This window comes from Apiospora phragmitis (genome assembly GCF_038363925.1).
Source record: "Apiospora phragmitis strain CBS 135458 chromosome Unknown utg000013l:1.0-2965645.0:1.0-2969333.0, whole genome shotgun sequence".
Classification (NCBI taxonomy): domain Eukaryota; kingdom Fungi; phylum Ascomycota; class Sordariomycetes; order Amphisphaeriales; family Apiosporaceae; genus Apiospora; species Apiospora phragmitis.
The window spans coordinates 2,394,060-2,415,896 of NW_027117413.1; the positions used below are offsets into that span (position 1 = coordinate 2,394,060).

The 21,837-nt window shown below is 36.5% G+C and overlaps 3 protein-coding genes across 3 annotated transcripts; 2 read left to right on the forward strand and 1 right to left on the reverse strand.

Annotated features, from left to right (window-relative positions):
- Positions 1-15,795: 15,795 nt before the first annotated feature.
- Positions 15,796-17,572, reverse strand: PG994_014474 (lipase; the record flags this gene model as incomplete). Its single annotated transcript, XM_066865883.1, has 4 exons — positions 15,796-16,174; positions 16,227-17,148; positions 17,217-17,307; positions 17,411-17,572. The coding sequence occupies 4 exons, from the start codon at positions 17,570-17,572 to the stop codon at positions 15,796-15,798; spliced, it is 1,554 nt and encodes a 517-aa protein (XP_066709012.1).
- A 1,296-nt stretch (positions 17,573-18,868) lies between these two features.
- On the forward strand, positions 18,869-19,776 carry PG994_014475 (uncharacterized protein; the record flags this gene model as incomplete). Its single annotated transcript, XM_066865884.1, has 3 exons — positions 18,869-19,103; positions 19,159-19,428; positions 19,478-19,776. 3 exons carry the CDS (start codon positions 18,869-18,871, stop codon positions 19,774-19,776), a joined length of 804 nt encoding a protein of 267 aa, XP_066709013.1.
- A 777-nt stretch (positions 19,777-20,553) lies between these two features.
- Positions 20,554-21,734, forward strand: PG994_014476 (uncharacterized protein; the record flags this gene model as incomplete). Its single annotated transcript, XM_066865885.1, has 4 exons — positions 20,554-20,823; positions 20,900-21,291; positions 21,349-21,425; positions 21,481-21,734. The coding sequence occupies 4 exons, from the start codon at positions 20,554-20,556 to the stop codon at positions 21,732-21,734; spliced, it is 993 nt and encodes a 330-aa protein (XP_066709014.1).
- Positions 21,735-21,837: the final 103 nt, after the last annotated feature.

The following is a 21,837-nucleotide window of genomic DNA, read 5'->3' on the forward strand; positions in this document are numbered from 1 at the left end:
GTATTTTGAGTTTTTAAATAGAAAAACCGCCTTACGAGGTTATTAATAGTCTCGTAGCGACGCATACTAAACGCGTCTATAATAGCCTTTTTTTCGACGCCGGCGACGGAGAGCGCCGCGATAGCCGCAACCGCCTCGAAGCTGTATTCTTTATTTAGCTTGCGATTTACGGTTAAAATGCGACCGAGTTCACTTAAATCTATACTAAATTAATAAAGTTATTTAAAAAGTAAATTAAAAGGTATTATTATTATATTATATAAGATTTCCGATAGGGGTGATTCGTGCGTAGACTTTTCGACACGAACTTTACTTACCTTATAATATTTTAATCCGATACTATAGTCTCTAACTAGTTATAACTCTATGTATATAAACCGGCTGTGATGCTATGTGCCGAAATCACATCGCCGAGTAACTCTATGCATAGCTTTAAATACGAGAAAAAACAGGTGATATTTCGCTCGAGGTGGCAGTGAGCATGAATATACCTTAAATACACATATGTTATTATTAAGAGATATCTCTCCGCACTTCTTTATAAGTCTACTAGACTCTAGATGTATTTAAATCCTCTTATAAACACGTTGTCCACTTTTAACTAAGTTTATGAAAACCTAGCCTTTATTCGAGCTTTAAGAGATGAATAATTAAAGAGATTAAATAATACACCTTTTTACTTTATTTAATAAGTTATAAGCACTCGCGTTTTAATATATATTTTACTTTTTTAAATTAATAATTTATATTATTTTATTATTTCTTACGAATATCGAAATATATAAAATTTAATTAAAATATAAAACGTATAAATTATCGTTACTTTTATTACTTTATAATAGTAAGTAAAGACTTTTAAATTTACTTTTTTAAAACATTTTAATTAAGAAAAGAAAAGAATTTAATTATATAAAATATACTATTATATATTATATTAAATCTTTATAAACGCTTATAATATATTAAAAACATGATTTTAAAAATAATAAATAATAAGTTAAATAATTAAATTTAATAATATTAAAAATAATGAATAATAGGTTATATAATTAAATAAAGAACGAGGAAAACTTAAAAATAATATATAATATAATTTATCGAGCGATTAATAAAGGCTCTACTAATATATTACCGGATTTAATAAAATAATATAATATAATTTTTAAAATTATAATAAATAAAAAAGGTTATATACTTATTACTTTTAATAATATACGAAATATATATTTAAATAATTTTCGATTTTAAGTATAAAACTTTTAAAAAACGATCTTTAACTAAATAGTCTTTTAATATAACTTTTAAATAAAGTACTTAAAAAGTTAGTTAATAGATTTTTTAAATAATTATAATTTATAATTATTTTAATATTACTTAATAAATAAAGAGGAAACTTTCGAGTTAAAAATAAAACGAATTTTATTAATTAAAAACATTAAAGTTAAGATTAAAAAAAATAACGATCGAATTAACCCTTTAATTATAGTTACGAAAATCTTAAATATAAAAACTACTCGAAATATTATTTACGATGTTAAAAAAGCTAAAAATAATACTTTTATTATAATATTTATTAAACGAAGCTCATTTTAAACTTTTATTTTAAAGAACGAGAAAAAAACATTTAAATAATTTAAAAAACTTCGAGTAATAACTTCGATAACTTTTATAATAATAAAGAGTTAAAACTTAAAGATACTTATTTTAATTAACCGAAAAACGATATACGCGATAATTTATAATAATAATAAAAACTTAGTTTAAACGGCTAGCGGTTTTTTTTATCTCGATTTAAAAAGATATTTTAAAAAGCCCTTATTACTTATTAATGATAAAGGTTAATAAGCTTTAAAAATAAATCTTATTATTAAAAATACGGTTATAAACGAATTTAATTATATTAAATAATTTATAAGCTTAAAGTTATTTTTTAAAGTAATTAAATTCGCTTTTATAAATAATATTAATGAATAAGTGAAATAATAAAATATAATATACTTTAAAGCTTATAAGTTAAATAATTTATTTGTTATAATAATATATTATTGTTAAGTACACTTTAATTTTATAACTTAATTCGAAACGAATATTAAAACTCCTTAGTTTATAAAGCTATAAATAAGTAATATAGCGGTAGTTATAATAAAATTACTTTAAATAATAAAATATTTTAATTAAAATTAAATTAATTTAATTATATTAGTTTTAAGCTTTTATAATATTATATATATCGTAGTTTATTATTATATTAACTATATTATTAAGTCGGCCACTTTTTTTATATTTTACCACTTTTATATAAATTAATTTCACTTTAACGTTTTAAATTAATTAAAATTACTCTTTATTTAATTTATTATTTAATTTTATTTCTTTTTTATATATTCGCGTATTATAATTTATTTCGCCGTAAATATTATAACACTTTCTACCGGTCGCCCTCCGCTTCGACGAACCCCTCGTTCCGTATTTATTAGTCGTTAAACGCTTGTTTTTTACCTTCTCGTTTTATAACTTTTAAAGTCTTTATATAAAAAAGGCTCTTTTAAATTAAACGCGCGGTTTTTTAACTTTTTAATGTTTAAAAGTTATTAAATTAACCTTTTATAAAGTACGTATTAAATTCTTTTTAAAAGTTATTTTATTTATTATTATACTTAATTTTAAATCCCTTAACCGGTATATTATCGAAAAAAGCTTTTATAACCTTTTAATAAATATCGTATAATATTCTCTTAATAATCCTCTAAAAATATACCGGTGAATTTATTACCCCTGAAAAGATCTTAATAAACTAAAGGAAACCGATAGAAATTATAATAATAATTAAAGGTCTATTATATTAAACTAATAGATATTAATTATAACTAGAAAGTAAACCGAATAGAAATATAATAAAGCTTATCGAATATCGTTTTATAAATTTATCGTATACTATTAATAGAAAAGTATTTCGAATAATTACTCTATTAAACCGGGTTATTAAATTAATAAATTTAAAATTACTATTTCTTTTAACAATTAAAAATCAAGGATTATAATAAAGGGACCGCGACTCTTTTAAAATACCTACCTTTACCCTCGTTTTTAATAAATTAATAATCTTCTATATTAAAAGTCTAGGAATAGTAACTCCTTTAACCTACCACGCCTTATAAAGAACCGTAAAGATAATATATAATAATAAAATATTTAAATAAATAATGTCGACTTCCGAGAAACCCTAATATAAAGTCACTTCTCGCCTTATATATATCTTTATAAAAACCTCCTTTTTTTAATTAATAAAGTCCTCTTTATTCTAAATTACTTAAAGTTTATTTTAACGTTCAAAGGTTATTCGAAACCCTTTAGGTTTAACGTAGAAATATAAACGAATATTCTTAAATAGACCGTCTCTTTATAATCTCGTAGTGTCCTTATATAAATTATCCACTTTATTAAAGGCGTCTTCTTTTTAATTAAAGTTACCTTATAAAATATCGTCATTAATAAAGATATTACCTATAGGTTTAATTTTTATCCCTTTTCTTTTATATATAATATTAACTTCGATTCGTAAGTTAAATAAGACGTGTAATTCTTTTAGGTATATTACATCCTTTTAATTAATCTCCTATACTCGCGATTCTTTTATTATAATAAACTAGAGTTCCTTTAAAGTCTTGGTTAAATCTTAATCTAAAAGACGGTAAATAACGTACTCGTTATTTTTAAATCCGCAATCCGGCTTTAAATTAATAATAATTATATAATTCAATATTAATTCTATTAATATAAACTTTTAATTATTTTCGTCGTATTATAAAACAAGCTTTAATTCTTTATTAAACTACCTACCTATTTTAATTAACGGTCTTTTCCCGGCTTTAAATTAATTATTTATACCTTAAGGGTAACCTTTTTAATATATCTTAACGGAATAATAGGGATATTAAATCTTACCTCGTTTATAATTATAATATAGGTTATCGTATTATTTTAAAAGTAATTAACCCTTATATTAATACACCTTATAAAATTCCATTTTAAAATAAATTTCTATGAAATTATACCGTCCGGTATTATAAAGAAAAATATCTTAACGGATTAATTTCCGATTTAAATTTTATTAACCGTATAACCTATAATTTTAATTACTCCTCCGGTAATAGAAAACCTAATTATATTAATCGTATACTAAAATATAATAAAGTTATTCCTATTATAATAACTTTCTATTATAATATAAATACCGGCTTTAATATCGATGAATTTATTAATATATTCCCCGTTTTTAATATAGTTAATAGAAATAGTAATTGTTCCTAAAGGGAAAGAAATTAATAAGGTACTTATAGAATCTCTAAGAATACCTAGCTCCGATATAATAGTTATTAAAATCTCTAGGTTAATAATATTAACCTCTATTTATATAATTAGGAATATATTAATATAATTATTATTAATAACTTTAAAATTATAAATATTTTTATTAATAATTAAGCTATTAATTATTTCTTATATTCTATTATATTTATCGATTATTTCTTTTATAATAGATATAAATATATCGGTAAAATCCCGATTATAAAATATTAATTCCTATTATAAGATCTTAAACTTTTTAAAGGCGTTTATTATAATACATTCCTTTTAAAAGGTTATTATTTATTCTTTAAACGGAGACTTTTATTAAAGTTCGATAGAATTAATTATATAAATCGTAAATTCTTTAGGATTATCATGAATTTCTCCCGCGATTCCTATTTTTCTTTTCTTAATAATCGAATTATTAATATTTAATATTATATCGTTAGAGATCGAAACGTTAAGAGCTTTAAATCTATTTTAATTAAATATCTTTTTTATTTAAATATAATTAATATTAATTAATATCTTTATAAGGATTAAATTCTATAGTAATTATTAAAGCAGGGATAGTAATATTTTTTTAATTATTCCTATTAATAACGTTAGCGACGGGTGTTTATTTTATAATATTAAATTCCGGGTTCTTTAAGATAATTAGTTGATTTTAAATTTTGACCTTCCGGAGCTCGAAATCTACTCGCTTCGAGGACTATATATGTTCGATATTTCTTAACTTAATAACGTACTTTAAAAGAGGGATAATAAACGGTCTTTAATCTTTTTAATAGATTAAATAGATTTTATTAAAAATAAAGTCGCCGATAGGGTTCCGGTTAAAATAACCTATTCGAAATAAGGTATCTTTATAATCGAAATAAAATATATTATAGGTTTTATAATACGTTTAATTCGGGTAAGTATTAACTCGATATCCCATATTACCGTAGAAATAATAAATTATATTATATTTAAATTTATTTTTAATTATAAGGTTTTATAATATATATATTTTATTTCGATTTTTATAATTATTCCCTCGGTTAACCGATCCCGGATACCTTTAATTATTAAATATATTAATATTTATCGATTACGTTAATTCGTTATTTTTATTATTTTTAACGATATTATTAAAATTTAATAACTTAAGAAGTTATTATAAGATTATTTAATATTCCTTTATTAACGTATTATTATTATTATTAATTAACTTTTTTAATGATTAAATAATTATTTTAAATCGGACTTAATAACCGTTATAATATTACGTAATTCCATTTTCTATAGTTTCTTTTAAATATCGGAAAGGATAAAGATATTATTTTAATATTATCGTTATAGAACCTCGGCTTCCCTCACCGATATTTTAACTTCTCGCTTGGTTTAGGAAAGATCGATCTTTATAAAGAGCTTAATTTATTTAAAGAACGATTTAATAATCTTAATATAATTGAATTCTTTAAAGGTAGATTAATTACTACTTAATACGTATTATTTAATATTAAGATCGATTCGGCGTAATATCTTAATTACTATCTCGTCTTTATCCGTACCCTTATATTTCGGGGTTAAGTTAAATTCTTTAATTAACTTATTATAAGTATAAATATAATAATAAACTATAGTCGAAGAATAGATAATAGGGTTATATTCTAATTCGAAGAAACGATATTAAACTAAGTTTTAAAACTTAAAGTCTTAAACTTTATAATATTCTTTAACCGCTTTAAATATCTCTTCTTATATAATATAATTCTTAATAACGTTCTTTATTACTTCCTTAATATTAAAGGAAAAATAATATAACGGGAGTTCTTACTTTCTATTTTTATTAAATATAATATATTAACGAATATAGTTTTCTTACTTTTAAAGAAAGCGGGAAATTTTATTACTACCGAAACGTAAAGTAGGGAATTACTCCGGACCGGGAAGAGGATAATAAACTCTTTAAATAATCGTATGTAAAATAACCTTTATCTCGTTGACTTTAATAGAATTATTTATAATTATTAAATAATTAATAACGATTACTTCACCGTAATTAATATCTTATACCGGTAAAGAGAATTTAATAGCAATTGAATTATCGTCTAGCTTAAAGGATAAATTATATAATAAATATATTATTAACGAAGGAAATAAAGGTAAGGTATATAATAAATAAGACGGATCCGCCGTTTTTAAAGCCGTAAAAATTAGGGATAGTGTAGATAATTCTTTATACCGAGAAGATTAAGGTTACTCGTAATCCTCCCGTAATATTAATAAATAACTTAAACTTCGTATCCCTCCTTTTAATCTCTTATACTTTCGAAACTTTTTCGAAATACTTCTTTTAGGACTTCTCTATTTTATTATCCTTTTCTCTTATAATTAAATAAGATTTTCCACTATAATACGTAATATTATAATAGATACTTTAATTAAATAAATTAATTCTTTTAACGCTTTATTTAACTCTCGCTAGGTTTCCCAGCGACTAATAATTAATACGAGAGAGTTTAACATGCTATTAACTGAAATATGCTCAGGTAGTAAAGCTCGTTAGGTTAAGGACCTCGTTAATTAGTGATATATTATATCTAAATATTTTAAATTAATTCTAATTAATTTAAACGCTTATAGTTTATATTCGTTCGCTTATCGTATTACGTTATTTTAAATACCTTTAACCTTTTAAATATTACTCTTTAAGGCCTTTTTATATCTTTTATAATTAGTCGGTTAATCTTTTAAAGTCTTTCTTATACTTCTTTAAGATTCTTAAATACTATACTTTTAATTTCTCTATTATCCGCCCTTCTCGTTATAATAGTATCTCGCAGTGATCAAGTTAGAATCAGGAAGGGGTAAAAGCGACGCCTGTGCGGGAAAGCTATGAAAATATATAGCCCGGTATATAAAAGGAGTGGACTAATACGATAATACCTGGAAGGATTCGTTTTTTAATTAATATAATACCTATTTATTATAGGGGAGCTATGATAACTTAAGAATATAAAATATAAACTTTTAATTATATTTTTATATTATTACTATATTTTTCTACGATAATTTATTACTTTTTTTTATATTATTTTATATCTTAAAAACCGTTTCGCATTATTTAAAATAAAACGAAGAAAATATCGATAACTCGATCGAGCTATTAAATAATCGAAAACAAACCTCATTATTTAAATTTACGGGGTCGAATTAACCTAGCCGAACTTTCGTAAGAGGGACGCGGCTAAGGCGCTACGATATAAACGATCCGATAGTTATTAACGCCGGTCGCGCCGGCCTCGCGCAAAGTTAATACTACCCGCGTAATAATACGGCAGCGTATAACTAAGCGCCTTAAACGCGACCTAGTAACGTTAATAACTTAAAAAGAGATATCGAGGAAATATTAAACTATTTAAAGAAACTAATTACTAACTTAATAGCTCCCGGCAAGGGACGCGAAGAGATTTTTTAAGTAATTAAACACCTCCGCACCGACGCGACCGAGCCGCGACCACACCTTAATAATAACGATAACGCGCCGGTAACCCGTGGAGAGCTACGGAAGATAATCGGAAAAGCTATCGCTTAAGTTATATAAAGCTTTAATATTATATAAACGAAATTATAGGTTTAAATTATAACCTCGCCGCATAGTAACGACCCCGCCTCTTAATAGCCGAAAGTTATTATTTTAGCCCGCCGAACTTACGAAGTAATAATTAAAAGCGTAAATTAATCGAGTAATATATAAAAAAGGAGGTTAATAAATATAATATAGAGCGTAAATACGGTAATCGGGCAAAGCGAGGTTATCGTAATAAAGAAGCTATTTAACGGCGATATCGTCCTTACTTTTAAAAACGAAGCGAAAAAACATATAAAAAATAATAACTAAGTTTTAAACGTTTTCGGAAATAACGCGCAGCTCGCTTATAAAAAGCTCGTAATTATTATTAAAAAAATCCCGGCGAAAAAGCTACGGGATACTTATAACGAAGTTACGTTATTATATAGCCTATTAATAAATAAATATAATCCGAAAAAGATCTCGAAATATAAGCGTAGCTTATTAAGGAACCTTAAAACACGCTACGCTTCTTTTATTTTATATATAAACTCCGCCTAAGCTATAAAAAATCTATATAATAACGGCCTTATATAAAACGCGAAGATTTTCGATTACGAACCGTATAATACTAGCCTCCGTATTTAATAATACTTCCGTTATTACGGCTACGGCTACGTAATAAAATACTATAAAAAATAGTAACGGTGCGGCTATTATTTTACGGCAGCTCACCTTAAAAGGGATTAAGAGTACCCGTAAAAGGGATTACGAAGTAAGAAGCGCTATATTAACTACGGTAGGGAATACACGGCATAGAATTATAGCTACCCCGTAGCGATCTAGTAAAAAGAACGCGTAAAAAAAGCCTATGCCTACCGATCTCGTCAGTTCGAGGTCCGCAGTACCGGCGATAGCTCGGCCGGAATAGGACGCCTATCGCCGCCGGCGACGTTTCCCATTAGCGAAAGGGAAGGGTATACCGTAGTTTCTTAAAAACGAGGCCGCCCACGATTCGATTCGACGACGAGCAGTTAAAATAAAGAGGTTCGTTTATTAAGCCGGCGAAGCGTTACCGCTTTACTATTAGCGTAGAATATTATTATAATTTTATAATTATAAGCTTATAAGTAATATATTAAAACGTTATAATATTTAAAATAATATAATACTCGTTTTAATTAATAAAAAAAAGTATAATATATTAACGCTTTAAGAGGTATAAATTAACCTTCGTATAAATACGTTATATTACCCGGAGGCGGCTAGATATCGAGTAATTTACAGCAAGGGCCGTATAACTATTTATATATATAAACAATTCGACCTCGCTAAAATAAAAACAAAAGCAGGCCCCGACTAGGCCGTAGTTACGATACCGGCGAAAGGACTAAGCAACTTCACCATATGGTCAATATACTCGCTAATCCAGGAAACCTCCCGCTAGCGAAGCCCCTTTAGCGACCTCGACGCGGCCTCGAACCCAAGGCGACACCTATTTATTAAAAACTTTAATATATATTACCCGCTATAGGACGTATATAAGAGAAAGTCGTAAAGAATAAATAGCCTCTTCGTATTTATAAACCGTTAAAATCTTAAACTAGTTACGCTATACAAAGAAGTTATAAAACGCTGCTACGGTTAAAAGGAGTCTATTTTAAACTTAACCTAAATAATAAAAAGAATAATAATCTTATACGAGAGAAACCTTAATTTAAAAGGCTTTAATTATAAAACGTAAATCGTTTATATCGAATTAGAAATTAACTCGTTACGAGTAAATAAAGTAAAAACGGAGGGATAAAATTAGATAATACTAGATAAAAGCTTAACATAAACAAAAACCGGGTTACGTCTAACCGATTTTACCGAGCTAATAAGCCCGGAAGAGCTTGATCAAGCTATCGATAACCTTATAAAAGCCTTATAAGAAATCGCCGACGTAGTAGCGCCGAGAAAAACCCCTTTTATTAATAGAGGCGCGCCTTAATAGTCACTAAAGGTCTAAGAGGCGTAAATAATTATAAAATAACGTTACCGAGTTTATTTTAAAATACCCTCGTAATATATTTAAAATTAATATATTAAAGTAAAGGCGGACTTAAAAAGAATCGTTAAAATAATTAAAATAAAAAACTAGCGTTATATAGTCGCTACTACCTCCCACGATTTTAAATTACTCTGGTCGCTTAAATAATAAGCCCGATTACGGAGCTGGACGCCACTATAAACTATAGGAATCCCGGAGCTAAGGCGTAAAGAGAGAGCCGCGATCGAGGCTCGAACCTACGCCGAAAAGGCCGCGCTCCTCTTAAAAAAGTTCTTTTTAAACCCGGAGGCTAACTTACGAGACCTAGAGGATATATTAGATTACTAACTAATAACCTTTAATCTTATTATTATCGAGATAGAGGTTATAGCCGAGGAAATAAAGGATATTATTAAGTAAACAGGACTTTAAAAAGCTTTAAAAAAGGACTTACTATTTTTAGGCTTTTTTAAGGCCTGCGGAGACCCCTTTTACTAAGTATTAACTAATTTAGCTACGGCGAGCTTCCGACTCGCCTATTTCCTAAAACGGCTCCGTATTGCGAAGGTTATCGTTATCTCGAAACCGAATAAAATAACGGCTATAAAATAAACCCCTAACGAATAAAGGCCTATTTCGCTACTTAATATAATCGGTAAAGTTATAAAAATAGTAATAAGTCGGCGATTTATTAAAGTAGTTAAAAAGAGCTCGCTTTTATTTAAAGGCTAGATAAAGAACCGGTTATAGCGTTCTATTGAGCTCGTTATCCGATTAATTACTAACGTTATCCGTATAACGTAGTAATAAAAAGGCGTCGCTTTTCTCCTTTAATTCGATATTAAAGGCGCCTTTAATACGGTTAATTATTATAAACTAATCGTTATATTATAAATAAAAGGATTATTAAATTAGGTTTACCGATAAATTAAAAGCTTTATTACGGAAAAATCGGCTCGCCTTTATTTTAACGGCGAGTTATTAAATAGAATTTAACTCTACGCTAATATACCGCAAAGCTCTCCGCTATTACCGATCCTTTTTATCCTTTATATTATTACGTTATATAAAGAATTCGTAACTTACGAGCAGCTTATTATTATCGGGTTCATAAACGATACAAATCTTATTACCGTCGGACCGGACCACGTTACGAACTACCGTATTTAAAAAGAGCTTAAAAAACCTATAGCCGCTAGGCACGTACGAAAAAGATAGAGTTCGAACTTAAAAAAAGCGAGCTTATCTATTTTATTAAGGCGCGAAAAGCTTATACGCTATAAGTACGACTCAGAAACGCTATTATTTTACCGGTAATTTCTACGAAATTCCTCGGCGTATAGCTTTATCGGAAGCTATAATAAAAGGACTATATTTCGAAAATTAAAACAAAAATAGCTGCACAGACCCTAGCTTTTATTAAACTAGTAACGTTAACGTAGGGATGCTCGGTACGAAAAGTAAAAGAACTCTATACGAAAGTAATCCGTAACGTACTCGCGTACGGTACTTCGGCTTAGCACCAAGTTAAGGATAAAGGAAAAGGGCTAGCTCTTAGCCTCACGACAATATAGAACTCCTACTTCCGGACCGTTACAAGGGCATATAAAGCGACCCCCCAATACTACCTAGAGACGGAAGCGGCGGTACCCCTTTTCGATCTCTACTTAAACGCGAAGGCAGCTAGCTTCGAAGCTCGCACGGAGGTTACCGGCAAAGCACAGCTCTTCCGTGGCGCCTATATTAAGGCGGCTGAGATTATTAATAAAGAACGCACCGTAAAAAGGAAACGGCGGAGGTCTCCAGGGGTTAATAAAGCCTATACGGCTATATAACTAAGCGATACTTAATTAGCGTTAATTAAATATTAATTTAATAATTAAACGGTCGAATAAGCGTTTAAAAAGAAATAGGAATAAAAATAATTCTATACTATTACTTCTTTACGAGGCCGCCGCGAACTAGCTATAAAATCGCTACTAAACTAAAAAGCGTACCGCCACTACGACGATATATTTAAACACGAAGCGTTAATCTTAATATAAGTACGTACTAAACGAATAAGATTTAGGTCGTTCTTATTTACTTATTAAGTTTTAAATATCCCTACGCCGCTATATAACTATAGCGAAGGCCGGGAAATAATTAAATACCTAATTCTATACTGCGAAAGCTTTAAAAAAAACCGAGAATAGTTAATAAAATAGCTCGCCTTTTACTTATTATAAACTCGCCGCGATCTCGCTATACTTATTATAAAAAAGGATTTTATTAAAGTAATTATAAAGTAACTCTTACGGACTAGCCGGCTACCTCTATATAAGCTTACAATAAAAATAAGGGGACCGCCCGAATCTAGTTAAATCTCTTCAGGCCCTAAGGTAAAAGCTACTAGGCTAATAAGTGAAAACTAATAAAATAACGTCGAGCACGCGAAGTAAATTATAATATATAATAGCGTATATTTTTAATCCAGCTTCGGCACGGTTTATTATACGAGGAACTAGGTAGATATACCGAAGGCCTTCGGCCTACGGCGTACTATTAATAATAATAATAATAAGCCAGCTGACGGTGCTACGGTCACCTCATGCAACGGCGACCCCTAAATTTAGATAGCCCTTAATAGCACCACATATAAATCAGTATATAAACCAGTCAGCTTTTGATTTATAATTAATTAAATAATACCATCGTCTTCCTTTTCTTTTCCTCTTTCCGATAGGCCGTAAACTTAACGAGTTAGCACTGCAACGCGCGATTCAGGATGTTATAAATAGCTCGTTAATAAAACAAGCCGCCGAAAAGCATAATGTCCCTGGAACAACTCTGAAGGCTCGGATTCACGGCCGCAAGACTATAAAACAATGGAATAAGTCCTTCCAGGCCTTAAAAACAGCGGAAGAGTCTTAGATCGTGACTTAGTACCTTGTATAGTATGATCTAGGCTGCTCACCGGCGTACGTTATTTTCCGGATATTCGCCTAACGGATTTTTTAAGCTAACGGGATTAATATAATCCTCGGTAAGCACTGGGTTAAAAGATTTATTGCTCGCTATCTATCTATCGGTGCTGCTCTTTTTAAGAGGATGGATTTCTTAAGGCTTAACGTAACTTCCGTAGAAAAAATTATCGAGTTTTTCGAGCGGCTTAATAATCCTATTCTAAAATCGATCCCTCTAGAGTTTCGGTTTAACGTCGACGAGATCGGTAACTAGCTCGGCTATGGAACGAATATAATAGTTATTAAACCTATTAGAATAAATAAAATACTAGTTGTAAACTCCTTTAACCGAGAATAGGCTTCTGCGGTCGAATATAATAACGCTTTAGGCCGAGCCTTGCCTCTTTTTATTATATTTAAAGGTTAATAGGTCTAGTAGTAATAGTTTCTAGAGGAGGAGGACTCGCTAACGGATATTATAGAGGATTAGGTCTTTGCGGTATCCCCTAAAGGCTAGACTAATAAAGAGCTGGCCCTGGTATAGCTAAATAAGGTTTTTATCCCTCATATAAAGCTTGAAAACGAGGATTAGTAGCGGCTTATTATTCTGGATAATTACGCTAGCCACGTAAGCGAGGACTTTATTATAACGTGCTTAAAGTATAAGATATAGCTTCTCTTCCTTCCGGCACACTCGTCGCACCTATTATAACCCCTAGATCTTAATCCCTTTAATATGCTAAAAGATACTTACCACCGGAAAGTAACCCTATACTATATAAGGCTTAATAATATAAATATAAGTAAAAGGGACTTCCTCCGATACTACGAGCTAGTTAGAAGGTTTACTTTTCGGCCGTATATAATAACTGGCGGCTAGGCCGTAACTAGTATATTCCCTCGCGATATTAATAAGCCCCTCAATAGCCGGAACCGGAGGATAGAAAACTAAGCAGAAGCAGGACCATCTAAGCCTCCCCCCGACGTTTTTAATAAACAATTCTCCTTTATAACGTTGCTAACACTTACGATTAGCCGCCAGATTAAAGAGTTAACGGATACGCTTAGTAGTAATAATACTATTTTCGATAGCGCGACGCGCCGGGTTTTGTTCCGGAAGCTCTAAAAGAGTCTAAATACTTTGAACGGCTAAATCGGCTAACTGGAGCACGAGAAGTCAGTTTTAAAAAATAATTTAGAGAAAGAAAGAGGTAAAAAGAGGAAAAGAGTAATGCCTAACCCTAACCAGAAGTTTGCGCGTATACGAGATGCCATGGTAGTTAAGAAGGAAATGAATAGCGTTGCACCGGAACCCCAGGCTGTTACTCCTCCATCGTCGGCGCCGGAAGCCGTTATAATTAAATCTGACTCTGAATCTGAGATTAAGAGTGTTATAGAAGCGTTTCAGGACTGAAATAATATTTTTAGGATTTTGTATTAATTTTTAATTAAATTATTCGTATTATTATTGTGTAGTATTGTTGTTGGTTTTTGGGGTCGCCGTTGTATAAGGTGACCGTAGCACCGTCAGCTGGCTTATTTTATATCTTCGCTATTATATCTATTTAATTATTATAAATAAATATCCGAAATATAATAAATATATATATATATTTATTAATTCTTTAAGAAAATTATATATATATTCCTTAATAAATTCCTCCTTTTCTATCCTTAGCCGATGGTTTAGTAGTTTCTTAGGAGTGCACGGTTCAACTAGACCTTGACTTTGTCACACTAGCCCTGCTACAATAGTAATTTAAATAACGCATTAAACGGCACTTAAGGTTATTAATCCTTAAGATCCGGATAGATAGAGACCGCAGTATCTTAAACCTCGAGGACTAAGTAGAAAGCGAAATTTTATAATAGGTTAAAGAAGAGGGTATCGATATCGAAATAATACCCTTTAGTATTAAAGAGTTTAACGGTAGAGTAGAAAAGTACGGCGGGATTATATAGATTAAAGTAAATTATATAAACTTTTAAACGTAGCTTTTTTCTAACCTTTAATTTAAAGCCGAGTAAATAATAACATACTTATATAATATAACCCTCGTTTATTATAATCGCTGGATTTTATTAAAAAAACGACTAGAAAAGTAGTTCTATCTCTATTATCGCTGATATTAAACCCTAGGATATTTATTTTAAAATATTAATTATCGACTTAATTAAACCGGTATTTATACCTACGGTTATAAAACTTACCCTTTAAAAGCTAGATATAAATAAATTAAACGAATTAAAAATAATTATTATAAAATAAATATTAAAACCTATATTAACTATCTTATTAGCTATATTACATTTAATATCTACCGGATCTAGGTCCTAGAGCTAAAAAAAGTAGTTGTCTCTCGAGATATAGTTTTCGATAAATCGATATATTAAATACCGGAACCTAGTAAGGTAAATATAACCTCCGATTAAATAAAGGCACTCTTAAAATAACACCTATCGTAACTGCTATTTAATGTATAGACCCTCCCAGTCCTAATAAAACCTAGAGAGGGACCGCCTATACGGGCAACATCTCTTAACGACCTGCTTAAGAGTCTTACCAACGTAGGAGCGGTGGCAGCTCAATGGATACTGAATCAACCCGGCTGCACGTTGGCATCGACGAACTTGAGAAGGCGTCGTAATGCATATAGAACGACGCTGGGGGGCGGACGCTATGAAGGGTAACCACCTAGAAGAGCGGAACACAGATGCAAGAAGGAGGCTTACAGAGATCCTCATTCTTCTCTTATACCACAATATATTATACTCCCTGCTCACCTAATGGCCAAGCCGCTCGCCCAGTGTGTTAATGAACCCACAACGCTCTAGTAATCTGTCCCTCTGGAGTTCCCGTTGACCCTGTCGAAGCTGTTCGCCACCCATTTCCCCGTACTTCGTGCTGTCTACCATAGGATGCTGCATTTCCATCTGGTCGTCAGCGAGGAATCCTCCCCAGCACCGGCATCTGCCGCCAAGTGGCAGCTTTCCGTACCCCACGGACCGCCAACAAGCTGCACGTTGATTGCGGGTGTTGACAGAGAAGATGCCGCATCAGCCCCTGTCGGGAACGCCTCGGGCCAAGAAAGGGCAGCATCCGCACCGTTCGGATCGGCCGCATAGGCAAAGTTCAGGAAAGCGGCGAGAAAACGGTCTGCCAACGCGAGGTCCGCGTCCGCCAGCGTCTCCCGCGGGAGCAAGTTATTGTAAAGGTACTCCAAGTCGCTGCCGTGCACGGCGCCGAGCCACGGCATACCCGCGGCGCGAAACATTGGCGTCAACGTGCTCTGGTTCAAGTTATACAAGCGGACGCCCGCGACGGAGAGACAACGGCGACATATCCGTGGACCGCTTGCTGGCCTCGGATGCGAAGTCGAGCGAGGAGCACGTGAAGAGCACGTCGCGGAGGATACGCGCCGCGCGGAAATAGTGCACCGAGACCGCAGGATCACTCGCGGCCCTGCGCGCCTCGTAGTTGCGCACCTCGTTGTCAAAGTCCGACGCCGGGTATAGCGCGAAGAGCCCGGCGTAATCGTCGTCCGTTAGTGCATGGGGGAAGCGGCGGATCGCCGTGATAATGTCGGCCTCGGTTTGAAAGTCGGTGGCCGGCCCCGCGTTCGTACCGCCGTCGTCCTGCGTCCAGCCGTGGACCATGGGCATCTTAACGAATCGGCCAGCTCTGTAGAGGACAGACTGCCGGTCAGGCAGGAAGTCGTCGTCGACGGAGGGGATGAAGGTGAAGAGCCCGGCTGGCGGGTGGTTCTTCATCGCGTATGCCATGGCCGTTTCGGTCAGCTTGTCCATGGGCACGTCGCGAAGACATTGCAGGACCTCAAAATCATCGCCGGACGCGTCACAGCCCAACTTGTTCGCGACAGCGCGGGTGTGTAGCTCCACCGCGTCCGACGTCATGTCCAGTGCGGTCCCTGGAGGGCCAGACATGCACCAAGCGCGGTCGAAGGGCACGCCACGCGCGCCGCCGTACGATAGCAAATGCAAAGAGGTGAAGGTGCCGCCCGAGCTGAGGCCGAACGAGGTAATCCTGTTCTGGTCGCCGCCGAACGCGGCGATATGGTCTTTAACCCATTGGAAGCCGGCGCGTTGGTCGCGCATACCCACGTTTAACGACTGCTGGTCTTTGAGGACCGGCAGGCGCGCGAAGCCGAAGATCGTGACCCGGTAGTTAAGCACCACGTGGATTACGGGCTGACCAATTCGCGCCGACTGCGTCATGAGGTGCGTCGGATCGACTGAGGCTTCTTGGGAGTGCCCTTTAACAACGCCTCCACCTACAAGATGGACGACGACGGGTAGCTTGTCATCCGACTTTGTTCCTGAGGACGGGTTATGCGGAGGTAAAGGCAATCCTCGCTCTGGTCCGGGGTGGCGCCGAAGAAGGGCGGGATGGCATCGCGGATCTGAGGACATGCCGGGGCAGGGGCAGTTGCGTCAATCTCGCTACCTTTAGGGGGTACATAGGGGTTCTAGGGGAGCGAATCGCCGGGAGCCTGATGTATCCACGCCGAATTTGACGCTGTTGAATTCCTCGACCGACTCGCGGACTAAGCCACGATATTGCACTCCTAGGCTATCCACAGCGACGACGACGGGGTCGTTGAGCGTTGCGGTGGTACGGGAGGCCAGTGCCAAGAGTGCTGCTGCAAAGCGAAGAGTGCTCCCCATTTCGCAAAGGAGTTATGATCAAATCGAAAACGGGCTACTTGGTGTATGATGATTGATAGGAGAAAACTTTGGAGTTTTCTCCTTTGGGTGGGGGACCCGATGCTTCCGCTTCCTTGCGACGAGAAATGACAAACAGTCAGAGACTTTTCAGAGGCCTTGGAAGGGAGGGGTGCGCCTCACAAGGCAGCGATTCTACCCCGCTCCATGTACTGTTACGTGTATCCGCATGTCTGTATGCAACATTTTATTATTAGATTGGCGCAGCGAGCACGGAACTGACAAGGAACCAACAAGGACGGCAGAGTGCTTGATTCAAGCTGGCATTCTTGTTCATTGCCAACTGGTCAAAGGTAGAGAATGACAAATCATCTCCCCTAGCCAGGGTGACACGGCGTAACCCAGTCCTGTAAGATTTCTCCGACCCAATCAACCACACGAAAGTGCTTATCTTGTATCACCTCGACCCCTATTGGCCCACACAGTCACCTAGACCCAACCAAAACAAGAGAGGATCGCTACGGTGAGCCTTAGAAATCGCAGTTGTTGATTCCCATCCCAACAACACCAACGCCGCCTCGCTTTGCCTCTTTTCTCTTGAACAGACAAATGTCTGTATCGAACTCGGTCGACCCATCTCGTTTGCCTACTTCATCGGCCTCTTTCAGTACTATTCCGCATGATGGGGCAACGCAGGAACAAAACAAGAGCCGTGAATACCTGTGTTGACGGTGGGCATCGGTGCACTGAGGGCCCTGATGGCGAAGAAGAGGAGTGTTAGGAACTTCATAGTGGTTTTACACGATGGGCAATTAACGGATCTGGGATATCTGTGGGCGCAAGTTGTGTGAGCTGTGAGAACTTTGACACCTGATAAAATCTAGGGAAGATGATGGGTCAGCATCAACGTTATATATCCGGAGCAAAAGCCGAGTGCCTTCCCACCCATTTTCCTTTTTGAGGCAATGAACCTTGTTGCAGCCCCAGGCGCAGAGGGATGCCAGAAACGGCATGTCACACAGAACTTTGGCTTGTCGGATCATGATCAAGCTATGAGCCACGGGAGGGGTTACAGTACGCATAATACACACCTACCATGCATGTCGGTCCATGGCATGAGATCTACAAAGCACGCACACACGAAGTCAGGCCGCCATTTCTGATCCCGCACTTGTTTCCACGTCAACTTTCTACTACATAATTCCCAGAAGCTTCTAGAGCTCAGCATCCGAGAAGCCTTCACAAGCGTCCTGTTTTGTATCGCTTCGTCTTCCAGTTTCCACGTCTCCAACATTAGACATGTCTCCTCGTGCCGTCGAGAAACATCAGTATCGTCCCGTCGGACTTGAAGACGGGAGCGATGACGAGGAAACGGCTGCTTCACTCGTCCCCCTCGAATCCAGATGGCGAAGGAGGTTCTGCTTCCTTCTCCTATCATCTCTCACCGTTTTGACCACACTCACGATGGGCTTTGCATACCATGTTTCCACATGGGAATGCCCGCCGCTCAAACCAGGTGTCATTGAGCCGTATAGTACGTTTACCAAGCTTCCCAGGCTTTGCCTTCTTCTGACATCGATGATCTCCAGCGCCAGCACCAGTGTTGTACGTCAACAAGTGGCTCAAAGGAGATCCCGACACTCCCAAGTTCATGGGCAAGCCTCGGCCGGAGATGGATCAAGCATGGAATGACCTGCTCTCAGCTACGGCCATTCGTCTTTCTAGCGAGGAGCTTCTGCTGGCTAACAATGCGACTTCCGTGGAGCATAAAGATGGTGGATTTGTGGGCGGACTGGGCATCTCTCATTTACTGCACTGCGTGGTATGTTATCGCTCATGGACAACTGACAGTCATGCCCGTGGGTGACCAAACGACTGACAATCAAACGCCAGAAACGAATTAAACAGTACATGCACCAGGAGTACTGTACTACTACAACGATGGATTTGAGTCTTGGGACGACTTGTTCATGCACGCGGATCACTGTCTGGAGTCTCTCCGCCAGGCCATCTTGTGCCAAGCTGACGTGAGTGTCGTTACCCTCGAGTGGACGCCGCACAGTAGATTCAAGCCGAGTGTGAGAGTCCCGCAGCCCAATGCCTGTGTAGACTGGGATGCTTTACATGGCTGGATGTCCGGAAGAGCTGCAAGTCTAGAAGATGTTGTGGGTCCGCCTGCGGGCATGTTTGAGGATGCAACCGACTAGAGGGTATTGGATGTCATTGCAAGCTTTGCCTTATCCGAGCCAAGAAAAAAGGGAAAAAAGAGGGGGGAAACACCAAAAAGTGGCTTATCCAACTGTGCCCGGGCTTCAAGTTACGTGACAATGGCAAAGTGCATGCATAAAGCCAACCACCACCATCACTCCACATTTGGGGTCGTACCTAGGCCAGAACATTTATTAGAGTCGCTATCGTTTTCATAGTTACGCCAGTGGTTAGTTTGAATGCCTGCATGCATTACTGCATAACTCTTCTTGGCAATCTGCAAATGGTAGGAATCGGCATCAAGGCAACCAACCAAATGTCCGCAATGAGCAAGTTGGTGATGTTGCTGCTGTTGTTGTATTAATTGATGACGTGGTGGGGGCCGCATACGTGGATATTGACCGAGCTGGACATCTGGTGCAGAAATTTGGAGTAAGCTGACGGCATGAATGCACCTGCATGTAGGAGACCATTGTCGAGTGCTTATCCGCCCGAGCCGATTGGCTGTCGGGTTACCATAAGTTGGTCAGTGTATTGGTGTAACCATACTGTTGCAAGCCTCTCTGGTCATCGCTTGATAGCCTCGACCTTTCTGTTCGGCATGTTCCCTCATGAGCCTTACCCGTGGAAAAGAAACCCCCCCAACCACGCGTATCAAACAGTTCAATATCGAAAGACTCGGCAATACAATACATACTACCCACGAGTCCCATCATCCTGTGACCGCAGCAAAGCACATCAAGGTTCCCTATCCTGTTTATCTCGTGTTAGTCAAGATGTATGATAATCCAGCCGGCTTGATTGCAGCCAGCATCATACTGTGGCTACTGACGGTAATATGCGTCTCCTTGCGATTTGGTCTGAGACTCTGGGACAGGCAGTCGATTCTTACCAGTGACTGGCTTATCCTTTTTGGCTGGACCTTCGGCACCGGCTTAGTTGCCATGGAAATATATGGCGTAGCGATCAAATCGCTTGGCCATAGAGTCGGTGCGACACTGGCGGACCCAACCGCCGTGACCGGCCAGATCAACCGTACAAAGCATGTGAGTGCCCTCAATCTGATAACTGAGTCGTTCCTTGTTCGAGTGTTCCACTCATGTGGCCCCTCTCCATACACAGATCCAACTGGCGCTCCTTTTGCTAGGCGTCACTGCTCTCGGCCTCATCAAATTGTCCGTCTGCTTCCTTTACTGGCAGCTGTTCGCCAAACTGTCCAACAACCTGGCTCTCCGACGCTTCCTTATATCCTGGATGGTCGTGATCGTAGCATGGGCCGTCACTTTCGTCATGGCAGGCCTGCTGGAATGCGGAACCCACCTTACCGCAGTCTTCAGTCCCACTGGATATCTGGAACATTGCGGTAGTGCCATGAATGGTGGCTATGCCATGGTGGGAACAGACATTGCCACGGACTTTGTTACTCTGATCATTCCCATCCCTATCGTGATGGGATTGCAAATGAACTTACAGAAGAAGCTGCTGGCCCTCTCCGCATTCCTCATTGGTGCACTGTAAGCTCCCTCCCAGTTGAACTCCCCTATGGCATCCGTACTGACCAGAGTGGGCAGGTCTGTGGGGGCATCGGTAGCTAAGGGAGTCATCTACATTCGTTCTAGCATGGGAACGTACAGTGAGGACGGCATCAGTGAGTGTCTCGGCCCCTCGCTCGTGATCAACAAACGCTGATGTATCCAAATCAGTCATCATCACAGGCCTGTCTATCTGGAATCTGGTGGAGATTGAAGTAGGCATCATTGCGGCTTGTGGCCCCCTGCTCCGACCCGCCATTACTCGCGCCTTGTCAATCCCCTCCTTCTTGTCCTCGAAATGGCGGGCTTCCTCCAAGATATCCGACCACAAAGGTTCGGATGACTCTCAGCACTTCCACCAGATGCATGGGAGCGAGGTCGAGTTGGCGATGCGTGACCGCAGGAGCTCACAGGCTTACATGTAGCACTTCGATCGTCTTCCCGAGTGCACGGAATTGTCACTCGTCCCTTTTGATGGCAACGCTTTCATGAGGAACAAGAGTTTGACTGCTGCTTTTGGTGCTTTGC